Here is a 21,516-nt window from a genome sequence, read left to right as displayed (position 1 = left end):
TCGAGTGTAGGCTCCTTAGCAACCCCGGGCGAGAGGCCAGCAACTGTTCAGTAGGAGGGATAATGAAGAGTTCACGATGAATGGACAAGTCAATATTTACCACTGAACTGGTTCATGAAAAAAAGCGAGACTCCCCAAAGAGTGTGCCAAAGCTTACTAAATAGAGTCACGATGCCAGGTGTCCTGTATTTATAATGGACGATAAAGCAATATGTGACATAGTCCCAGGATATTATGACTATTGTGAAAAGGAGCAACCAGCTAGAATGTAATTTGAGTAGTCTCATGTCTATGGGAAAAGGCAGATGGTTGTGACCTTTTGTGAACTATTAACGTGATTTCAAGAGCATCAGAAAAAGGGGGGAAGAATTGAGGCAATAATAAGGGCAAACAATTTTTTAAGGCAGTAGGAGGGTGCGTTCCATCTAAGAGAAGTCTCCTCTGGAATAACCCTAAAATAAAATGAAAACAAAGGAGAAAAGTTAAAATTAAAATTATTAAAATTAAAATTATTCATTGGTTTTTATACAAACCTTTAAAAATAGCAAACATGAATGAAAGTAATAAAATTTGAATGATAAAAGCTAACAGAGATGGGGTGTTCGTGCTCACCATGCTTTGATGATGGGTGACATCTCTGTATCATTCTAGTTCTTCTGGAAGCAACTGGCAACACAGAAAAAGAACTGCACAACTCACACCTCTTAAGTCCATTCGGAAATTAACATATTTGAGGAACAGACTCAACAGGCGTGACCTGTGTCATGATGGTGTCGTTCACTGCCGTCTAGCCATGGCAGTGCTAGTCATGACAGCAACAGCTGACAGAACAAGGAGGTGTCCTAGTGACCCTGTGAAATCCGCTCAGCAGGTCTTGCTAAGGGCAGATGGGGCTTGTGCTGATGTAGTTACGCACGTTGCAGTGAGGCACGCAGGGAAGCGGCAGGTGGAAAAAGAACCCAGATAACATGTATGTCCCCATTGCAACCATTTGAATTGTTTATGGTCAGGACTAAATTGAAGTAATATCAGTGAGTTTAATGCTCCTGACATTCTTTTTTCATCTTTCAAAATTGCTCGAGTTATGGATTTTTCCAGTCAGCTTTAACTTAGGTCACAGCGTGGTGACAGAAATGTGAGTGGAAATGGTAGCATTTTCCCATGGGAGCAAAACTGAAAACCCAGACATAAACTTCTCTATGGCTCCTTTCCATGGAGAACTGTTGGTCAAGAAAAGACTCAGATGGGGCATTGCTTTTTACACAGGGAGTGAGTAAGAAATAGCCTTGCGACACTCCTTCCTTTTTCACATCAGCCAAGGAGCAAGGTTTTCCCTGCGATTTTGATCTTTGTCTATTGCGAAAATTTTCTCCTATTTGTCTCGTGCTGCTGTGGGTGTTCCTATCTCTGCCAAATGACCTGGCCAGCTCAGGAGAAGAGGCTCCTCCCTTTCTTTCCATAATGACAATCATCAGATGCAGGTTTGCAGTCCAAAGTGCTTTCTGCCTGCATCATCTCACTGCCTGGTTTTACATGTGAGCACACTTGGACTCAGGGAAGCCAAGATGTCAGCCGGCAGCTGCACAGCCTCCCGCAGCAGAGGTAGGACTCAGGCCCGTTTCCTCTGAACCCAAATCCACTGTTCTTTCTACTCTCCATGGCTAAGAAAAAGAAGACTATCTCGTGGAAGTGGAATATCGAAAGTTTACTACTCTCAATTGCAGCCTGCTTGACTGGGCAGGGATGTTCTCCCACCAGTCAACGCTGGCCAGAGAGCACGAGGCTTCCTGGGTGGGGCAGGGACAGCCCCATGCTGGGACCCTGGCAGGACTTCCTCTCTACACAGCCACTCCCTTCCGGTGCTAGACTCAGTCCCTCCTGAATTGGCATGGGGTATGGAGAGTGAAGTGATATGTTTCGAGCATCTACCTTGTAAGTTATCTGGTACTCTCTTCACTATCACGTGTGGTGCTTAGTGCAGCGGCCACGGTACAGACTGGAAGTGGAGATGCATTCACATGCTGAAATCTAGCCCGCAATGTGAGCGTAACAGGAGGTGGGGCCTTTGGGGGGAGATTAGGGCATGGAGACAGAGCCCTCATGAATGGATTAGTGCCCTTATAAAGAGACCCCAGAGTGACCACTCACCCCTTCCACCATGTGAGGACACAGGGAGAAGGTGCTGTCTGTGAGGAACGAGCCTCACCAGACACCGAATCTGCTGGTGCCTTAGTCTTGGACTTCCAGCCACCAGAACTTCGAGAAATCAGTGTCTGTTGTTTATAAGCCACTCAGTCCAGGGTACTGTATCACAGCTGCCCGAACAGACTATGCCGGGGGTTTGGCGAGCTCAGCGTGCTCAGCCTTGGTCACACCTCTGGCAGACAGCTGCCCAGCCCATCCTCCTCCACTTCCCATTTGCGAGGCACGGGAACTCTAAGCATCTGAGGGGCATTTGGGAATCCTTTCCTCGAGGCTCCGGGACCAACTGGTTTTTCAAATCTCTAATCCTGAAGTTACTTTATGCCTTTTTCAAGGATGCCAACAACCCATAGGCTTCTGGTCACCTCGGTGAGGTGTGCTCTGTGCCCGTGTTTGCGCCCAGGCATTCTCTCCAGTGCCTTCGGGAGCCAGACTGTCCGGGTTCAGCTGTGGACCTGACCTGATGCAGCAGGGTAGAGTCTTGGTCGAGTCGTGTAGCTCCTCTGCCCCTCAGCCTTGCGGTCTGTTAAAGGGGGAAATAGTCCTTGACGAGGTTATGAAGATTAAATACGAGAACATGTGCGAAGAGCTTAACGTAGTCCCTGGCACATGTAAGTTCACAGAAACATCAGCACTTTGTAAACCAATGAGAGTGTTCCTGTTTAAACAAGAACACCCAGATTTACATAGAAGTGGTGGTATGAGTATAAGAACGTGGTAAGGGGGTGCATGTGGTGGGGAGGTAGGAGGTCCCCTGGCTTAATTATGTGAATTATAAATAGGGACACTTTGGCATAAAGGACAAAGGAAATGTGGGCTCTGCCTCTGCATTGCTACAGCCGGCTTCACACCTGGGACTGCCTTGCGCATCTCTGGGTTCCAGAGTCCTCCTCCGTAGAGTGAGGAGAGTGACAGCACCTACCTAATAAAGCATGAAATGAGTTACGACGTCAACCCATCTTGGGTCTTTCTGCCAACAGATCTCTCTCTCACCATTGTGACCCTCACAGACGGTGCTGTGTGTGCCCCAGGATGCCTGGTTTCTGGCAGGGTTTTGCCAACGGGAGGTCTGGTGGGAGGCTGAAGGGCAGAGGTGCTGCCCTCTCCATGACACCGGCTGAGTCTCCCCCTTGGCGCCCACTCCCCTTGCAAGACTGACCAGGTGGCAGCTTTATACAGATGGCCTGCTCCCTGGCTCTGGGAGCACAGTCTGCCCCGTCCCTCCAGTCTAGGGCTGGGAGTGGGGCACAGAGGCCCAGGGAGCTGAACTGACCTTCCTCGGTTGCCTAAGGTCGCCCAGCTAACAAGGGGTGGAGCTAAGATGGAAACCGAGGACGCAGGACGAAGAGTCCACTCCATCTCCTGTGCCATCGCCCAGAACACTTTCCGTCTGCGCTGCTGCCATATCGACCTTTCCCGCCCATGTGCAGGAGTCTGTCAAGTTTCTGTCTTTATAGTTTGTAAAGCTCACGTGCTGAGGGCCTTAGTGACATAGGATCTTCGTGTGGGATTGACATTCTGAAGGACTCCACAGGAGCCTGAGGTCAAGCGTGTGGGGTCATTGGCTTTGAGGACAACAGTCCCCAAGAAAAGCGGCTGTGTGTGCAAAGAGACCGAGCACTAGGCTCGTGCTAGGTCCCTGACTGTCGTCTCCTCAGAGAATCAGATGAGTTAGCGCCGTCTGAGTGTCACAGACCAACAGGAACAAGCTGCAAGATGGGGTTTCCATCTCGAGAGCCCCGGAGAGGAGCGAGGCGAGACCGTGTCATAGACGGAGGGGAGGGAAGAGGGGGAGCTGGCCTGGAACACCCCAACAGGAGGCACTTCTGATCAGTTAATAATTTTCTTTTTTACTTTTTTAAAAAATTTATAGACTTCCGTAGCAATTTCAGGTTTACAGAAAAATTGAGCAGAAAGAAGAGTTCCTATTTTCCCCTCTTCCCCACCTCATTTTCCCCATTATTAATAAAAACGTTTTTGCTGAACACCGACTTTGCGTCCGACACTCACCACGTGATCCCATTTAATCTTCCCAGCAGCGCGGAAGGGAGGGATTTTCATGCACTTTTTTGCTTTCACAGAGGCTGTGAAGGAGCCTCAGGAAGGTTGGAGGTTGAAGGTCGCACGGTAAATGGAAGAGGTGACCTTGACCTCGGGTCTGCCTGGCGCTTGGTGGCGTGCCAAAGGCCTCTGGAGCGCAGATTTTGATTGTTCGTGTGTGTCACCGTCGCCAACAAAGTGTTTACCCAAAGCTCCTTGGTAGCATGCTGTTTAACCAGCGCCTTAAGAGTTAAAAGAGAACGTACAGGGTTTTTGTTTTTTCTTTTTGAGGCAAATTATCAGTCACTTTTCCTGTTATTAGAAAGCTCTCATGGCTAGAAATTTCTGTATTGTCTTAGTTGGAAACATTTCTCCTACTGGGTTTTTTTTAATGCTCTTTGAACCCACAGAGAAAATGTTCAAGAAACCAGTCAATTCAGGGGAAAATCGGCCAGTTCGTTTTGTGCCTGGGTTTATAATATATGCTTGAGGGGAAAAGAGAGAGATAGGGCCTCGGTCCCAGAGGACTGAGTGTTTTTTGAAACATTGTGGTTCATTGTTTTCTGGAATTGTATATTAAAAAAAAAGGCAACACAGCTTTTTCATCAAGATAGAAAATGAAAGAAAGGAAGATTGAATAAAGTCTCCAGTGTCCCAGGGTTTGAAGCAGCACCGTGTCTTGCGTGCACGAACAGGACGACAGCACAGCGCTGCGTGCTGTCCCCAGCCTCGACACACAGGAACTGACTCGCGCACAGCGGGGCGTAGCTGGTCCTGGCAGGGTCAGGTTTGTGTCACTGGCAAATTCTGCACCGAGGTTGCATGGAGGCTGGATTCCCCTCCCCCACCCCCTACCCATAGAAACGTCATCCAGGGGGCTGGGTTCTGGCCAGATGGCTGAGGCAGGAGCCCGAGGGGTGCAATCCTAGCGCCCAGGCTGTGGACACTGAGCCGAGTACTGAGAGTCCTAGAGGCTGGAGGCTTGGAAGGAACTGAGACCTGAGAGGCCACAGGTGGAAGCGGGTCAGGATTCCTTGGTGGGAGGGGGCTGTGGTTCCTGAGCCACTACTACCTCCTGCGACTCTTTTTTTGTGGCAGGTATGTGATGGGCTGTCGGTTTGGGCTGTCTTAAAGGCAGAGAGTAAGATCCAACATAGTATATTACAGAAATAAAATGTTTAGAGGACCAAAGATCATTCATTCATTTATTCATTCATCATTCAGCAAACGTCCAGTGCTCACTGTGGTCTAGAACCTGTGACTGGTCCCAAGAATGCAAAAATAACTAAGTTGAGGTTGGAGAAGCCCACAGTTAGCAAAGGACATCAGTGGGAAAAGTTACCAAAAACCAACCCTACGGTCCATCAGGAGATCTGAGGGCGTTCAGGGGGTTCATATCTTCTTGAAGCATGTGGGGTTAGAGATGAGCTGTGACTGTCGCTCATGCAGAAGACACCGAGCCAGAGATCCAGGAAGGCGGCCGGCTGGCTGTGAAGTACCGTGCTGTGCTCCTCTGCCGACACTGATCAGACTATGTCAACAGAAACTGTTTCAAGGGCCTGGAGAGGCATCGGCCACAGCCTTTATCACAGTCTCCATCTTCCAGCTAATATTTGCCCAGCTTGGGGGCATGAAATATCAAACAGCTACAAAATGAGTACAAGATTCTCTGTGGCTTTGCACTAAGAGCCTTCTGAAAAGGTCTTTGTGGGAAATAATCTGCAAGTAAATGACACAGACTGGTTTGTAAAATAATAACCAGGTCTTATTTTACACTTTCAGAGTATTTCTTTTGGAGGATGTGATATGTGTTCGTCTGTTTTCTCCAGAGAAACCTGCTTTGGGCACAGCACCGTCACTCGGAGCTGGTCCCCGAGAAGCCGAGCATCGTTCTTACCCTGGCACGGCTCCAGGTTGCCACGTGGCACGTGCGGCTCCCCAGCAGGGCACATGGAGATCGCTAGAATATTTGCTTTAAAAGCAACTTGTAATAGTCGCACGCAAGATACAAATCATAAAGAAAAGATCATGAGATTTCACCACATAAATATTGAAGTTCTTATAGATCAGAATAAAATCATAAGCAAAATTAGGTCAAACAAAAATGAGGGAAATGTCCACAAAACATGTCAGACATAAGGGTGGAAGTATTGATATTTAGAACCCTGGCAACAAAATAAGAAAGTACCTGACGCCCTTGTGGGAAAGAATGCAGTGAGCAAGCCAGCTGTGAAAGAAGAAATCCAAACGGCAAAGAAACACGAAAGAATTGTTTGACTCATTAATAGAAGTAACACAGAATCATTAATTCTTATTAGACTGGTAAAGCTTAAAACAAACATTCAAACCCAGTGTCATTCCTACCTCATCCAGAGGTAGAAGGTGGCCTTGACTTGGGACCTGGGTGGCCGTCAGGGTTTGTGGGTCACTGCCCGGGTGGCCCTGCCCATCAGCTAGCTTGGAGTCCCTGCCCTCCAGTGCGGAGGTTGTAGGGTTTGCCAACTGCATTGTTTTGTCTCTCTTTGCAGTTTTCACTCTGCCCAGCTGCCATGAATTCCAGTGAATTCCGAAGGAGAGGGAAAGAGATGGTGGATTACGTGGCTAACTACATGGAAGGCATCGAGAGTCGCCAGGTCTACCCCGATGTGGAGCCTGGCTACCTGCGGCCCCTTATCCCTGCCGCCGCCCCCCAGGAGCCGGACACGTTTGAGGACATCATCAGTGACGTGGAGAAGATAATCATGCCGGGGGTGCGTGAGTGCCTGGGGGCAGAGCACAGCAGGGCTGGGCACTGGGCTGGCCACACGCATTAGCTCAGGAATCCTTACCGCAGCCAGGTTGCAGAGAGACTTGTGTCGTTTCTATTTCACAGGTGAGGCCACCGTGGGCCACTTTAGGTCACACAGCTGGTTAATGATGGAGCCAGGATTCCAACCCCGATCACGCCGGCTCCTACAGTGGCCAGCACTCTTCCCCCTGAGGTCCCCGGAGGCCCAGCCCCTGCCCCAAGACACCTGTTACATAGAGTGCATCATCACCTGCAGGTGGGAGGAAATCAGCCCTGCTGCCTGGTTTCAGACGAGTCAATTGTTCCAAATAAAGCATGCTCCTCCCATCCTTGGGCTTAGCAAGGGTAAATCTCATGTATGGGAGAAACGTTTTATTTATTTTATTTGAGAGGAGGCAGTGTGGTATTCCTTCTCCCCAGAGGCTGACTACCGAGTTAGGCCTCTTTCTCTGAAGCCAGGGAGTCGCAGCTCAGCACGAGGTGCACAGAGAGGCCCCAGCACAAGCAGGACCTGGCGCCATGCCTGGTCCTCACTCAGAGGGACTTCACTCTGGCTCTGTGCTTCTGCAATGAGATTTTCTCTGATGAGGAGTTCGCCTAAAGGCCTGTCCATTAACGGGTCTCCGTGAGGTCTGGCCTGGCCGTTCCGGCTTCCAGACCAGGGTCCGTGAGGGTGGTCAAACCTGCCCTTCGGCGCAGCCACATCAGCCTTGGCTGACGATGCGCAAGTCCACTCAGCCGGGCTGGATCGGCCGATCGCCTCGCCGTCCCATGCTTCGGTGGTGGCAAGGACGGTGAAAACGGGCACCGACAGTCACAGGAGGGGGATCTGGGGCCATCAAGGCCCCCTCCCTCATTTTAAGGCAGATCGCTGAGGCCTTGCGCGGGCGACTGGTCAGCCAGGCGACAGGTCACTGACCCTGGGCGGCGTTTGGCCGCAGGCCCGCGAGCTCGGCAGCCAGTTCCGCAGCAGCAGCGAGCCTCTCTCATCACATGGCTCCCGTCTCGCCTTCCCAGGGGGTTTTCACTTGGCATTTGTGGTCTGAGTGGAGAACAGGACTCCTGTGCGTGGCTAGAAGTTGTGCAAATACACTAAGCTGTCCGGTATAAAATCCTCTGTAGGGAGGTGTGATTAAATGTCAGGCGCGGACTGTGGGAGGCGGGGAAATTTAAAGTCCCCTGCTCCATTATGGGGGGGTATTCGCTGCGCAGAGCTGAGCAGGGAGACCGCAGGCTCTGGGGCAGGCTCCCCGGGTGCTAGCTGCGTGATCGCGGGAAAGCCAGGTAGGCCCTGTGTGCCCGTGCGCACGTGCAGCAGTGCAGGACGCCCTGTCGCCAATGTCGCAGTGGAGGAGCACTGTGGAGTGAAGCGAAGGAGTATGTCCCCAATCAACGGTCGCTCTTGCCCTTCCCCAGGGGCAGGTGGGGAGGGGCCTCCGGGACTGAAGGGGAGAGCAGGGCCCAGGGCCACGCTCTTACTCTCTGGGCCTGGGCACTTTTGCCTTTGTGGGCCCTTCCTTCCTAGGAATATGAAAGATTATACTTTACCAATGTATTGGCAGAAAGATGAGAGTACATGAACATTGCAGATTTTTTTTGCCTTGAAAGTTCACTTTTTTCTTCTGATTTTAAAAGAAATCCAAACATTTCCCAGCCGCTAAGAGTCCTGTGGGCCCTGAGCCTGCCATGCTGAGTGTGTCATTCAGCCTGCACCGCTTCTCTGCCTCTGGCGTCCCCCCAGCACCGCCCTCTGCCCACCCGCACCCTGGCGCACCCGGGGGAGTGCTCATGCTGGGTCTCGGGCGACATATGCTTAATAACTAGCGTTATCAGAAAGTAACGTTTGCATATTTGCCCAGCCTGTGAAACAGCAACGTCTTAGCTCAGGCTGCGTAACGAAGTACACAGACCGGGGCCTTAAACAACAGACACTGATTCCTCACAGTTCTGGAGCTCTGGAGGCTGGACGTCCGAGCTCCAGGCGTTGGGCTCAGGTGAGGGCCCCGTTCCTGGTTTATAGACAGCAGATTCTCGCTGCAACCGCATGCAGCACAGAGAGAGTTAGCTCGGTCTCCTCTTGCGGGGGCACCGATCCCACCAGGGGGCTCCACCTTCGTGACATCTCACCACCCAAGGACCCGACCTCCTGATACCATCGCTTTGGGGGTTAGGATTTGAACATATGAATTGGGGGGGGGGGCACAAACCTTCAATCTATAGCAACCAGGGATGTCAGAACATGTCCACAGCCATGGGCTGTGAGGTAGGCCTGGGATTCTGCGTGTCAGAGCTGGAAGACACACCGGAGCACATGCTTCCATTTTACCTGAGGGGACGATGGAGCCCCGAGAGGCGCCAGTTGCTCGAGGTAACCCAACAAATCCAAGTCCCTGCCAGACTTGCAGTCTGGGGGCACATCTGCCACCATGCAGCTCACACATGCAGGATGGAAAGGGAGCAAAGAGGGGAAGACGGGGAGTGGGACAAGGTCTCTTGGACACCAGGACATGGTTTCAGCCCCCAAGGGGGATCTGAATGACAATCGTAGTACCTTCTCCCTGCACTGGGGGCTGGTTGTCCTAAAGGCTAGGTTCTGCTCTCACACGTCAGGCATGCTATTGGCAAGAATAAATTAAAGAAGGAAAGCTCAGGCTACACCCCCTCCTTCTCGGACCTCCCAATCTTCTTCCCAAACTCTGAGATGTTCCAAGCTGATCCCTTTAACCACCGTAAGCCTTCCCAGCTTGTGGCTTGTGGAACTCTGGGTCCCCACCTGGATGGGCGCCCACACCCCTCACCTCCTGACAGCCTGGCTCCTGGCACCCTCTGTCCCCAAGTGTCCCGCACTGAGCTGTCACTGTCCCTTTGCCTCTCCTCCCCTGGCACACGACGAGCTCTTCCTCTGCACCTCACCCAGAGTGTGGCACAGGGCAAGCGTCCACTCCTTGTGGGCTGGAGAAGGGTGGGAAGCCCACAGCTGGGACAGGAAGGTGGGGACAGAGGCAAGGTGGGGCAGCAGAGGGGCGAGGGCTGGGGGTGACAGAGCTGCCTGGCCGCAGGGGCAGCTCATCCAGGCAGCTGGGGCAGCAGAAAGACCAGATGGGTGTTTGGGGCTTGACTGAAGACAGTTTGACACCGAGGCTCTTTTGTTGTTTTTTTTTAAATACAGACTTTATTTTTTAGAGGTGTTTTCGGAAAAGCGAGCGTTTCACACAAAGAGATCGGCCGGGCGCAGCACTCTCACTGATGAGCGCTCCTAACAAAAACTCGAAACTTGTGTCATTTTCAGAAACCTCATTTGTTTTGGCAAATGATGATTTCCCCCTTGATTTTAGGGACGTAATTTCCTTCTGAGCCAGCAAATATGTTCCAGTAATTTAAAAAAGGCATCTGTCTAAAGTGCATATCACAGTAAGGTGATATGTAAACGTTCCAAAGTAAAGGGAGGAAGGCGCGGGGTGGCTGACATTTGGGGAACTGCACTAACCCCTACTGGGGTCTGGATGCAGCCAGTGGGCTGGGCCCTCAGGGCACCTGCGTCCCCGCCCTCGTGAGGCCAGGCTTCCCTCACTCCTGACTGCTCCATCCTCCCGCACAGGTGACCCACTGGCACAGCCCCTACTTCTTCGCCTACTTCCCCACGGCCAGCTCGTACCCAGCCATGCTCGCAGACATGCTGTGTGGGGCCATCGGCTGCATCGGCTTCTCCTGGGTGAGTGTGTGGGTGCTCCGGCAGCCTGGCCCCCCACCGACAGTGGGGGCGTCAAGGGAGGTCCCTTCGTGGGCGTGGCACCTGTACACACAGGAGCTGAACAGAGAAATGTCTCAACAACTCAAAGCCAGTTCTTCACAGCAGTGTTAGGAGCACTTGGTACGAGTTAAAATCACAGTCTGGGGCCCCAGGTTTTCTGAAGTTCGAGCCTGGGAATTTGCATTTCCTCCAAGCGGCCAATTTCTATATACTCTGAAGCTTGAGAACTCCTACAGCCCCTGTCTTGTTCCAACTGTTCCCAGCCAGGCCTGCTGCCCAGGGACAGGCCCCACCCGGCCCATCAGACGTGCCGAGTGCTCAGAGCAGGGGACTCTAGAAATGGGCCCAGCTCCTGCCCCCACGCCAGCAGTCCTGCCCTCTCTGGGGTAAAATGCCTAGAAAGACCCCTGCTCAGAAGAACAGCTGGGCCGGCTCTGCCCATGGCTGTCTCCTCCAGGCACAGTGCTACGGGATGGCTCCGTCCTCCCCGAATGCAGAGAGCTGGGAATCAGAGTCGGCCTAATGGTCAGGGGCCCAGGGCTGCCCACACCTGGGGTGTTCTTCAAAGGCCAGGGTCTGTCTCCGGCCTGCCAGGTCCAGAGCAGCCACCTTGTCTGTGCCTTGGCACCAGGTAGACCGGTGGGTGTTGGGCTGTGCTGCATGAGGCCCTGAGGTGACAGAGGAGATGTCAGTTACAAATCCACAGCACTGAGCAGCCAGTCCAGCCGAGACCACCCTGCCTCACCCGCCTGGCACTGGCTCTTCTGTAGGCTGGGGCGTGGGGAGTGGCTGGTGGAGCAGGCATCACAGGTCCCCCAGACAGGGTGAAGAGGCCATCCCTGCTCTTGCCACAGTGTCTGCGCACTTCCCTGCCAGGTGCCCAGGTTTTCTGTCTCCACTGGGCAGAGCTGGCCTGGGCTGAGCACACCTTCTTCTAAGGGGCGTTTTCTCTCATTGCATATCATAGTGGATTTTGTGTAGTTCGGCTGGTCTAGACTCATTCTGTCCCTGCAGAGTGGCTTGGCCTTAGTACTCAACTGCGCCTGCTCATTCTAGGACAGTCTGACTGCTCCTGGGCTTTGGAGGGGGGCCTCGGTGTCTCTCAGGCTGTGGTGCCCGGCATTTGTGGTTCCTAACAGGGCACAGGTTCCCAGTAGAACTAGGCTTAGCCGGGCTGGGCATGGGCCAGCGGGAGGGCTGCCGGGAGAGAGAAAGCACTCCTCTCACTCCTACTAGCAACGTGTCACGATGCGGGTGTGCACGTCTAGGCAGGAGAGCACCTCTGAGCACAAAGTAGGCCCCTTACGTGGAGACTTATATGAAAGTGGAGGCTCAATCCATCTTTGGATGGGACCCAAGGCCAGCCTGCCACCTCCTGTGTGCCAGGAGAGGGGAGAGTCCATAGGGCAAAGCCATCGGGAGCTTTAGTGACAAGATCGATGGCTTCTCCAAGGACGCCCAGAGGGTGAAAGCTGCCCCACACCCACTTCTTTGACTTGGTACAGTGCCTCTCCCATTCACCCATGACTATGGAGGAGAGTCCACCCGTGGGCTTTCTAGATCCTTCTAGAAGTAAACCAACGAATAGGCGAGCAAGCCCACAGTGCCTGTGTAGCAAGGCACAGTGGAGTAAGGTTTATCACATTCCTTTTGCGTGAATCTTGTCAAGGAACACGTGTTTGAAACTTCTTTCAGGCATTTGAACCGCATCTGAGATCAGGTGATTTTAATTCGGGGTTCAGGGTAAGATTAAACCTTCCTGCTGCTCCCCCGATTCTGCAACGTCCAGCCCTTGGTCGGTCCCTCCCTCCCCCCACAGGCGGCGAGCCCGGCGTGCACGGAACTGGAGTCGGTGATGATGGACTGGCTGGGGAAGATGCTGGAGCTGCCGGAGGCGTTTCTGGCTGGGAACACGGGAAAAGGGGGCGGCGTGATCCAGGTGAGGCTGGAGAACGCGGCGAGGAGGGCGCTGTCCCGACACGCGGGCTCCACACAGGACCGAGGTCCTCGGGATTTCTCCCGGAGAATAAACAGAACGAGCTCTTAGGACACCCTGGTCCTGGCACTGCAGGGGCTCGATTCCGATCCCAGAGCTGTGTCTCCCTCACTGTGAGCAGGGTGCTCACCCCCTCCCTCATCACTCCACGGTAGAGGGGACCATGGCTCTCACAGGCAACGGCAACTAACACTTGCCTGGGTTCCCTGTTGCCAGCGACCGTGCCCATGCTCTTTCCGGGCCTCAGCTCATTTCCTTCTCACAATGACACTATGAATTGGGGGACGTTTTAATGCCCCTGGTTACAGGTGAGGAAAATGAGGTAACTTGCCCGTTGGCTCCATATCTGTGCAGCTCAGAGGCTGGATTTCCCCACCACAGGGTCCTATCCTCAGCATGGGTGGCAGTTGTGACCCTGCTTTGGAGGACAACAGCGCTGCTTGTCCATCAGCCGTAATTTCCCTAAAGATGCTGTTTCCTATGCACTGATTTCATTCATCCTCCTCATTTGACTGTCCCCGCTGCCAGAGCTTACGCCAGGGAACAAGACAGACACAGTCGACAGTCATGACGGAATTTCTATTCCACTGGGCTTGCAGGACAAATGCCACAGGGGTGACTTGGGCTGGGTGCATTTTCTCTCTTAGTTCCCAGCATGGGAGATGAACTATATTGAACCCACTACCCTCCCTTACCTCATTCTTCTCATGACGAGTACATGACAAAGTCAGGAAAGCATTGCTAACTTCGGGAGCAAGAGAGTTCCTTTTCCAGTAGTGTCTTCCCCAAGGCTCTGAGAATCGGCGAAGGCCTATGCAGCCGGCACACGCTGAGGCTCAGCCTGGAAAACGCCGTCGTGCGAGAGCACGTGGCCGGCTGGCCAGCTGAGACCGGGCAGCAAGCCTCCCACTTCGCATCCTGCAGCTACCCAACAAGACCAGGGTTCCTAACCTCCCGCGGAGCTGTGTTGTCCTGCTGCTGTAACAAATGCTAGTGGCTTACCACAACGCAAATTTATCATCTCACAGTTCTGTAGGGCAGAAATCTGACCTGGATCTTACTAGCCTGAAACCTAAATTGACACCTTGGAAGCTCCGGGGCAGAATCTGTTTCCTTGCCTCTTGCTGCTTCTAGAGGCCTCTGGAATGCCTTGGCCCACGGCCCCCACCTTCATTTTCAAAGCCAGCTGTGTTCCATCCCTTGGACCTTCCTACGTGATCATGTCTCCCTCTGAACACAGACCTGAAAGTGGGTCTCCACTTTTAAGGACCCACGTGATGGGATTGGGTCCACCCAGATAATCCAAGATAATCTCCCCAAGTCAAGTTTCTTAATTTAATCACATCAGCAGCGTCACTTTCTCCCTGTAAGGTAGCAGTCACAAGTTCTGGGGATTAAGGCCTGGGATCCTTGAGGTGGGGGTGCATTATTCTGCCTACCACATCCAGTGTGCATCAGGGTCATGGAGAGAGCTTGTTTACGATGCCAATTCCTTTAGAGATTAGAATTCGACAGGTCTTGGGTGGACCCAGGAATGTGAACTCTAATTCATTCTGATGCCTTCTCTGTGACCAGCAGGCACGGGGCAGGCTCAGAGCCACTCCCTGGGTGCATGTCCCTCCCATCCTCTGGTTGTCTTACTTTCTATAATGCGGACGTGGTTCTGAGTGGGGGGCTGATGGAAATGGAACATTAGCTATGTTGTGAGCAAAGTTATGATGTGATGCTGCGCACTGGACTTTTAAATATAACGGCAACGGTGACCCTGCAAATGCAGCACGCTTCTCCCCAGGATGGTTTACAGGGAGGCTGGGGAAGCCTCCTTGGCCAAGACCACAGCACAGATAGGACGTCACAGGTACTCTTCTGGCTCAGTGAAGGGCCACCGCATACTGCCCCAGCCGACGCCCAGCTGCTGCACTTCCCCTTGGTGAAGACCGGGAGACTGTCAAGGTAGATCTTTTTAGTGGATGAGGAAATGGAGGCCCACAAAGGTAGCACCGGGGCAAAAACTAATTAAAAACAAGGCTAGTACGAAAGAAAACTAGAGCTATGAGTGTTAGGCCAGCTCGCCCCTGACAGTTTGCTTGGGTTAGTGTCCAGAGGTGTGCATGCTAAGCAGAGGTTAAATTATCTTTTCATTAAAGACAACCCCATTTTTGAGAGTCAGTGGAAATCCTAGCAATTAGTTTAGGAATGGTCCTGGCAGCTCTCAGCCTGGGCTTCCACGCAGTCTCCCGTGAGCCCGATCCACTCACTGTGGAACAAAAGCAGGCAAAGGGGTCTGTGTTTGCGGCCAGCAGCTTGCCCTTCCCAGCTGACAAGGCTGATTGTCAGTAATTAGCAAGGCCCCAAAGAGCACCAGGGCCTGGTGACAGCCCGAGAGTGGCCGTATTGATCCCCTCGGAGCTGTAATCACAGCTGCCGGGCATCCGTGCAGAAACGGCGTCTGAGTCAAAAGGCAAATCGTCACTGTGAGGCTGGACAAAATGTGGGCTGTGGACATGGTCTCCTAATTGAGGTTGAAGGCTCTTGCAGAAGAAAAACCAATTTCTCGCTGTGTGTGGGGTGACACTCGACAAACCAGAGGATGAGAGGACATTTCTGCTCCCTGCATCGGCAGCCTAGGCATCAGATCTCACCGGCGTTCCCTCTGCCTCTTGCACGGGGCTTGCCATGGCAACCCGTGCTGCCCTCACACAAAGCCGTCGTCCCTGCTCCCTCACCACACGGCCACCCTCCCGACGCTTCCCTCGCGAAGATCTGCTCAGCAACCGGCAGCGAGGTCCCTCTGCCTTCATGCCGGGTGTGCTCTGGCGCACCGCATTGCAGCTGCGCGGTCCTGGACGCTCTACTGACAACTTGCTTCCTTGCACTTTTTTATTTTTAAACACTTTTTGTTGACTTAAGAAGGGGAATTTTCTCCCAGGACAAGGACGGAGCCCACAGGAAAACCCATAATGCACTGGCATGGCTATGCAAAGCCTTCCTGAGAATATGGTTTAGAGAATGCGCATTTGGGTTCTGGAGACTTCAAGCAGAGGGTAGAGTTTAGACAGGGAAGCTGCAGTCGCACCTGAGCGAGGGTGGGAACAGGGGCTATGCCTTTCCATGGGCTTTTCATGTCACATTTCCAGTGAGAACGGATGGACCCATGGTAACAAGATGTGTGTAGGTTTTGGGGGGCCAGGAAACAAGCCATGTGGGAGGGATGGTGGGGTGGGTGGGAGGAGGGCAGAACACTATGCGCCCTCGGGGAGCTGGACTTCCTGGGCTAGCTGATTTACCTTTGCAGCCAAGTTTCTTTAACCTGGTCAAAACCATGTCTAAAATCATTGCTCATGAAAATACGGCCTGAGGGAAATGACATACCCACGTAAGATGCTGGATGAAGAGAATTTCACATCTGTGTATTTGAACTCATGCGTTAGAGCTACAGAGACATGCATAAATGTACTAACCTTTAAATATCACCCGTCTCCGCAAGGATGAGTTGGCTCAAAAGAATAAGTAAAAGTAGTGGAATGGTAAAATCAAAATGGGAAATCAAGATCAATGAAGAGAGGATAAAATGTTAATGAGGGAAGTTAGCATTTCTATATAATTATTATATTATTTATTTCCCTGTAAAACTCTATAATCTTGTAAACCTCTCTCATTGTCAACAAAAAGCTACCTTCTTGTACTTGTCCTTTCTAATGTTAATACTGGTCAGCTGCTGGTTTCCTCTAGGATTTGCTCAGGAGGGAAAATGCTCACAGATGTGGGGGGACCACGACACCCCAGGAAGGGCAGGGGCAGCTCTCTCCTGGCCATGCCCCACACCAGCTGCTGATGTGGGACAAGACATTTAACCTTTATATCCATCAGTTTCCCCACCTGAAGATGAGAAAATACAAAAATGGGATTATTTTGCAAATTAAATGGGATAACATAAGCAGGCACTGAATCTGTTATCTTTTATCGCCCCACCCCAATCTCAAAGGAGTGAACTTTGAACAGTTCTTTACGACTCTGTTAAAATAAATTGTTGACATTAGTTTGCTAGGGCTGCCATAACGAAATATCACGGACTAGGTGGATTAAATAGCAGAAATTTGTCTTCTCACAGTTCTAGAGACTAGAAGTCCAGGATCAAGGCGTCAGCAGGGTTCGTTTTTCCTCACGCCTCTCTCCGCGGCTTGCAGATGGCCACCTTCTCCCTGTGTGCCCACGGTCTTCCCTGTGTGCATTCACAGATCTCAGGTCTAAATTTCCTCTCCTTATCAGGATACCAGTCAGACGGGATTAGGACCCAGCCATAAGACCTCATTTTACCTTACTTATTTCTTTAGAGAGTCTATCTCCAAATACGGTCACGATCTGAGGTCCTAGGGGTTAGGGCTTCAACATGTGAATTTTAGGGTACACAATTCAGCCTATATCATTAAGGATTAAGAGAAATCCTCCAAGGCATTTCCGAGTCTCAAGGAAAATGCATCCTCATTTTATAAACAAATTCAAATCTCTCTGTCCAAGTGTTTATGAACAGAACACGCAGCTGGGCTTGGACACTGATGCCCTGGGCCAGTCTCCTCTGGTGGAGACATGAGAGTCCTCCAGGCCAGGCAGGGGGAAGTCCGTGCGAAGATGCCTGCAAGGCTGCTGTCCCAGTGCCTACTGTGCGCCGAGTGCTCAGCAATGTCCGCGGTCACCATTGCATAAACTGGACCCAGCAACGTCAAACTGACACTGAGCTGACGCGGCAGTCTCAGATGTTCACAAGTGTTAGTTTTCTCCTGTGCAAGGAGAGTGAAATTATCATTTCGGATTCGTCTTTTAAGAAAAATATGGACATAAAATAATACATATTCTGCAGTTAAGGTACTGATTCCTTTGCTATATTTGAGTATCATTTGGATTTTTCTCTTGGATTTAGGGAAGTGCCAGTGAAGCCACCCTGGTTGCCCTGCTGGCTGCTCGAACCAAAGTGACCCGCCGGCTGCAGGCGGCCTCCCCGGAGCTGACGCCGGGCGCCATCATGGAGAAGCTGGTGGCCTACACATCCGATCAGGTGAGGGTGTTGGGGGTGCATGGCCCCAAGTCCCATCGAGACTTCAAGATCTGAATGTTTTGTTTTATGTCAAATCCAAACAAGACAAAAACCACATGGCATCCTTTCAAATCCAGAACAGTTCGTCAGGTATCACCAAGATAGAGTCCTGCGCTGAAGGGAAGGGGTGCATCCCAGTTGGGATCTAGACAGATCAAGTTGGAAAGAAACTAAATGTGTGGAGAGTTCACCAAGACCAGCTCCGTTTCCATTTCTACCAGCGTTGACCTGCCTGTGTTCATCTGCGATTTAAGTTCTGTGATCTCAGACCCCTTGTAGGGTCAAGCAAGGGACAGTGGTGCGGGGGTGGGGGGAGCTGCAGTGGGGGAGGTGGCAGCTTTTGTGAGACAGGACTTCAGAGAAGCTCTGAGAGAGGATGGATCTGCCGTCCAGGGACGGTGCCTTGTTGCTGGTTTTTCTCCAGACGCTATCTACTGAGCGTGGCACCAAGCTGCCCAAGGCCGCCCAGTGAGAGGCAGGGCCCAAATTTGAGCCTGGGATCTCTGAGTGCACCTCATACGTGTACTTTCCAGAGTCTCACCTGCTCTTGAGTTCAAACAAACGAATGGAATTCTTCACCGATACTGACCCAGCACTTCACCCTTATTAGTGCCTGATCCATTAAATTTAAAAGCAAGATTCCATACGAATAGAAACAACTCCAGGAAACAAGGGGTCTTCATGAAGGTGTAGGGAGAGGGGGAGACGAGCAGTTCTGCCACTGGTGTGTAGTGGCGCCCTGTGTGGGTAGTGTGGCTGCTCTCTATAGATCATGGGCCCGGTAGCAGCTGCACAAGCAAAACCGCATACCTGCGCACCGCACAGACCTGACCGCTGCTTCCTTTCCAGGCACACTCCTCGGTGGAGAGAGCTGGGTTAATTGGTGGAGTGAAATTAAAAGCCATCCCTTCAGATGACAACTTTGCCATGCGTGCTTCTGCCCTGCAGGAGGCTGTGGAGAGAGACAAGGCGGCTGGCCTGATTCCATTCTTTGTAAGTTCAATAGCGCTTGTTGCGTATGGTGTCAAGGGGGTCTCTGAGCCCTGCCTGGGCCTGGGATAGGGCCCTGGGTTGCTAGAGCCACCTTGCAGGCTGCCATGAGAGTTACAGGCCAGGTGGTATTTATGTTGTCTCCTTGAGGAAGGCTGGAGAAAGACTCCATTTATTTCTCATTCTACATCTTTAATCTCAGCAAGGAGTAGCCAGAACACCCCCCTGTCTAGTGGGTTCTGCTAAGCCCAGGAATCTAGCTTCTGCTTCTTGTTAAAAGGGACATTGTGCTATCATCCCTTGACAGCCCTTTGTGACATGGTAAATGCCCTAAGTAATGAGAAATTATGATGAGTGAACTGAATTAAAGATAAAAACCAATAGGCCTTGCTGCCCAGGTCGAGTGTTCTCAGTAGACACTAGGATGTGTCATTTGTGACAGTTGTGTTGCAAGCAAGCAGTGATTGTCACAGGTAAAACATCTAACGAGCCAGATAGTGTGCTGGTTCTCTTGTGTGCAGATGTGCATTTTCCAGTGGGGAAGAAATAATTGATGTAGGAATTGTCATAACTCCACATGGCCCTAGCAATATGCCATGCCTGGGACTGATACCTCGTGTGCGATGGCCATTAAAATGTAATCATGGCACTACCCCATGGTATGTGGCCTGGGTGCCCATGAGAATCACCTGGGGAGCTTTTAAAAACATACTCATGCCAAGCCTAGTTCCTGAATAATTTTGCCAGAATCCCTGGGAATGGAGCCAGGCATCAGAAACACTTCGTAGCAATTTCAAGATTCTTGTATGCAGCCACGATTGAGGAACATGCTGAGACGGACACTCTGGTGTCTGGGCATTCCTTAGTGGCTAGAGCAATCTAGGTTGGATAGCTTTTTTATGGGCCACACATTAATAACATCTACTACTTTTTATTTAAGATTTAATCTTCAAGAAAAGCTTTTTTCCTCTATTTTTTTTTTTTTTTGTCAGTTCAAATTAACTACCATCTATTGAATAGCTAACATGTGACTGGGGAAGTCATGGAGTGCCTAGTTTTACATAAAATTTTATCGTAATCTGAAGAGTTCCCAGGAGTTGGAGCTAACGAATGATTGTAATGTGGAAGGGCACATGTTCAGAGGTAGCACATAGAGTGAGGTGACGGCAGAGTCATTCTGAAGGATGAGACAAGAGCCCACCAGTGGATCAAGGTGCACCTGCCACGTCACCTGGAGCGTCTTTCTCAGTCCTCCTCCTCTGCTGCATCTTTCTCCCTCGCAGGTCTGGCCACCTGCCACACCTCTCTCTGTCTGTCTGTTTGCTGCCGCTCTCCTTAGCAGGATGCACGTGCATGGAGGGCCCGTGTTAATCACTGCGTTAGCCCCAGCTCCCCACAGCGTGCCGGGCGCTGAGCAGAAGCTCCATAAATATTTCTCAAATAAATAAAGATTTGGAAGGAACATCATTCTAGGTGGAAAGAAAGATTACCCTTAAAATTTCCACACACAATTTCAGTACAATTTGAAAGGATTCTACTTAAATCAGTTAAATTTCTTTGAACCTATAGTGTCAATATTAAGACTTACTAGAATATCCTGTCTTGGGAAAAATAAATCTATCAAAACACACTCTTTTATGTTTGAAGAATGAAAACAATGGAGAAACATCACATAAAATGGTGAGGTTATATTTCATAAACATTATAAAACTCATAAATAATATAAAAAGAAGATCACTGGCAAGAACAGCTTACAGCATTATGTTGTAAAGTAAATCTTAAAATAAAAAGGCTTACAAAGCAACATGCTAGTGGAAAAACACACAAAACATATGAAGTCAGTTCCATATACAATCACAAAAAATCAATAAGAACCATAAAATCAATGCGGATCTTCTAATAACCAAAGAAATTAGTTATTGAGAGAGGTATGTTAAAATCTCACCCTATGATTGTAGATATGATTTGTCTATTTCTGCATTTATATCTGTTAAATTCTATACACATTTTAAAGCTTATTAATTTGGTGCATGCAGATTTAGAATTGTCGTATTTTCCCAGTGAATGATCATTTATTGCTAGGAAATGCCCTCTTTATCTCTAGTGACACCTCTTGTCCTGCAGTCTGCTCTGTCTGACATCACCCTGTTGACATCTGTTTGCTATTGCGTAGTGTCTGCATGACACGTTTTTCCATCCTTCTACTCAACCTTCCTGTTCTCTTACATTTAAGGCGCGTCCTATGTAAGCGGCATACAGTTGTTGCTATATTTAAAATCTGTTTTTAAATCCAGTGTGGTGGTTGTTATCTGTTATGTCCATTTACATTTGAGGTAATTACTGACACATCTCAATACTACCTACCATCTTTCTGTTTGTTTTCTGTTTGGCCCATCTCTTATGATGATTGATTTTCTCTCCTTTTTTGCCTCTTCTTGGATTGTTCTATATTATTCCATGTTCTTCATTCTTAACTTGTTAGTTATATGCTGTTTTATTATGCCTCCTTGTGACCTTTTGTGTTATTATTACCATACATTTCAATTCTATATATATTTAAAACCTCGTGAACCATTATTGTCATTTTATTTGGGCAGTATACCTTTAGATAAACTACCTCTGGCAACCACTAATCTTTTTACTGTTTTCATAGATTT

General features: G+C 50.5%; 1 protein-coding gene across 3 annotated transcripts in view; it reads left to right on the top strand.

Moving 5' to 3' along the window:
• The window catches only part of DDC (dopa decarboxylase (aromatic L-amino acid decarboxylase)), a 75,872-nt gene that overhangs the window by 8,845 nt on the left and 45,511 nt on the right, over positions 1 to 21,516 (top strand). For 2 of the 3 annotated variants that reach the window (XM_012650638.1, XM_012650637.1), the window contains exons 2-6: positions 6,771 to 6,992; positions 10,629 to 10,742; positions 12,601 to 12,720; positions 17,696 to 17,830; positions 18,719 to 18,862. In XM_012650638.1, the coding sequence (XP_012506092.1) occupies positions 6,792 to 6,992; positions 10,629 to 10,742; positions 12,601 to 12,720; positions 17,696 to 17,830; positions 18,719 to 18,862 (714 nt within the window). In that variant the 5' untranslated portion in view covers positions 6,771 to 6,791. Of the gene's footprint in view, positions 1 to 1,510; positions 1,603 to 6,770; positions 6,993 to 10,628; positions 10,743 to 12,600; positions 12,721 to 17,695; positions 17,831 to 18,718; positions 18,863 to 21,516 lie in introns of those variants that run through there. The other variant, XM_012650639.1, reaches the window with a different exon arrangement.

This window comes from Propithecus coquereli, unplaced genomic scaffold (genome assembly GCF_000956105.1).
Source record: "Propithecus coquereli isolate 6110/MARCELLA unplaced genomic scaffold, Pcoq_1.0 Scaffold336, whole genome shotgun sequence".
Lineage (NCBI taxonomy): Eukaryota > Metazoa > Chordata > Mammalia > Primates > Indriidae > Propithecus > Propithecus coquereli.
This window is presented reverse-complemented; position numbering and strand designations above follow the sequence as displayed.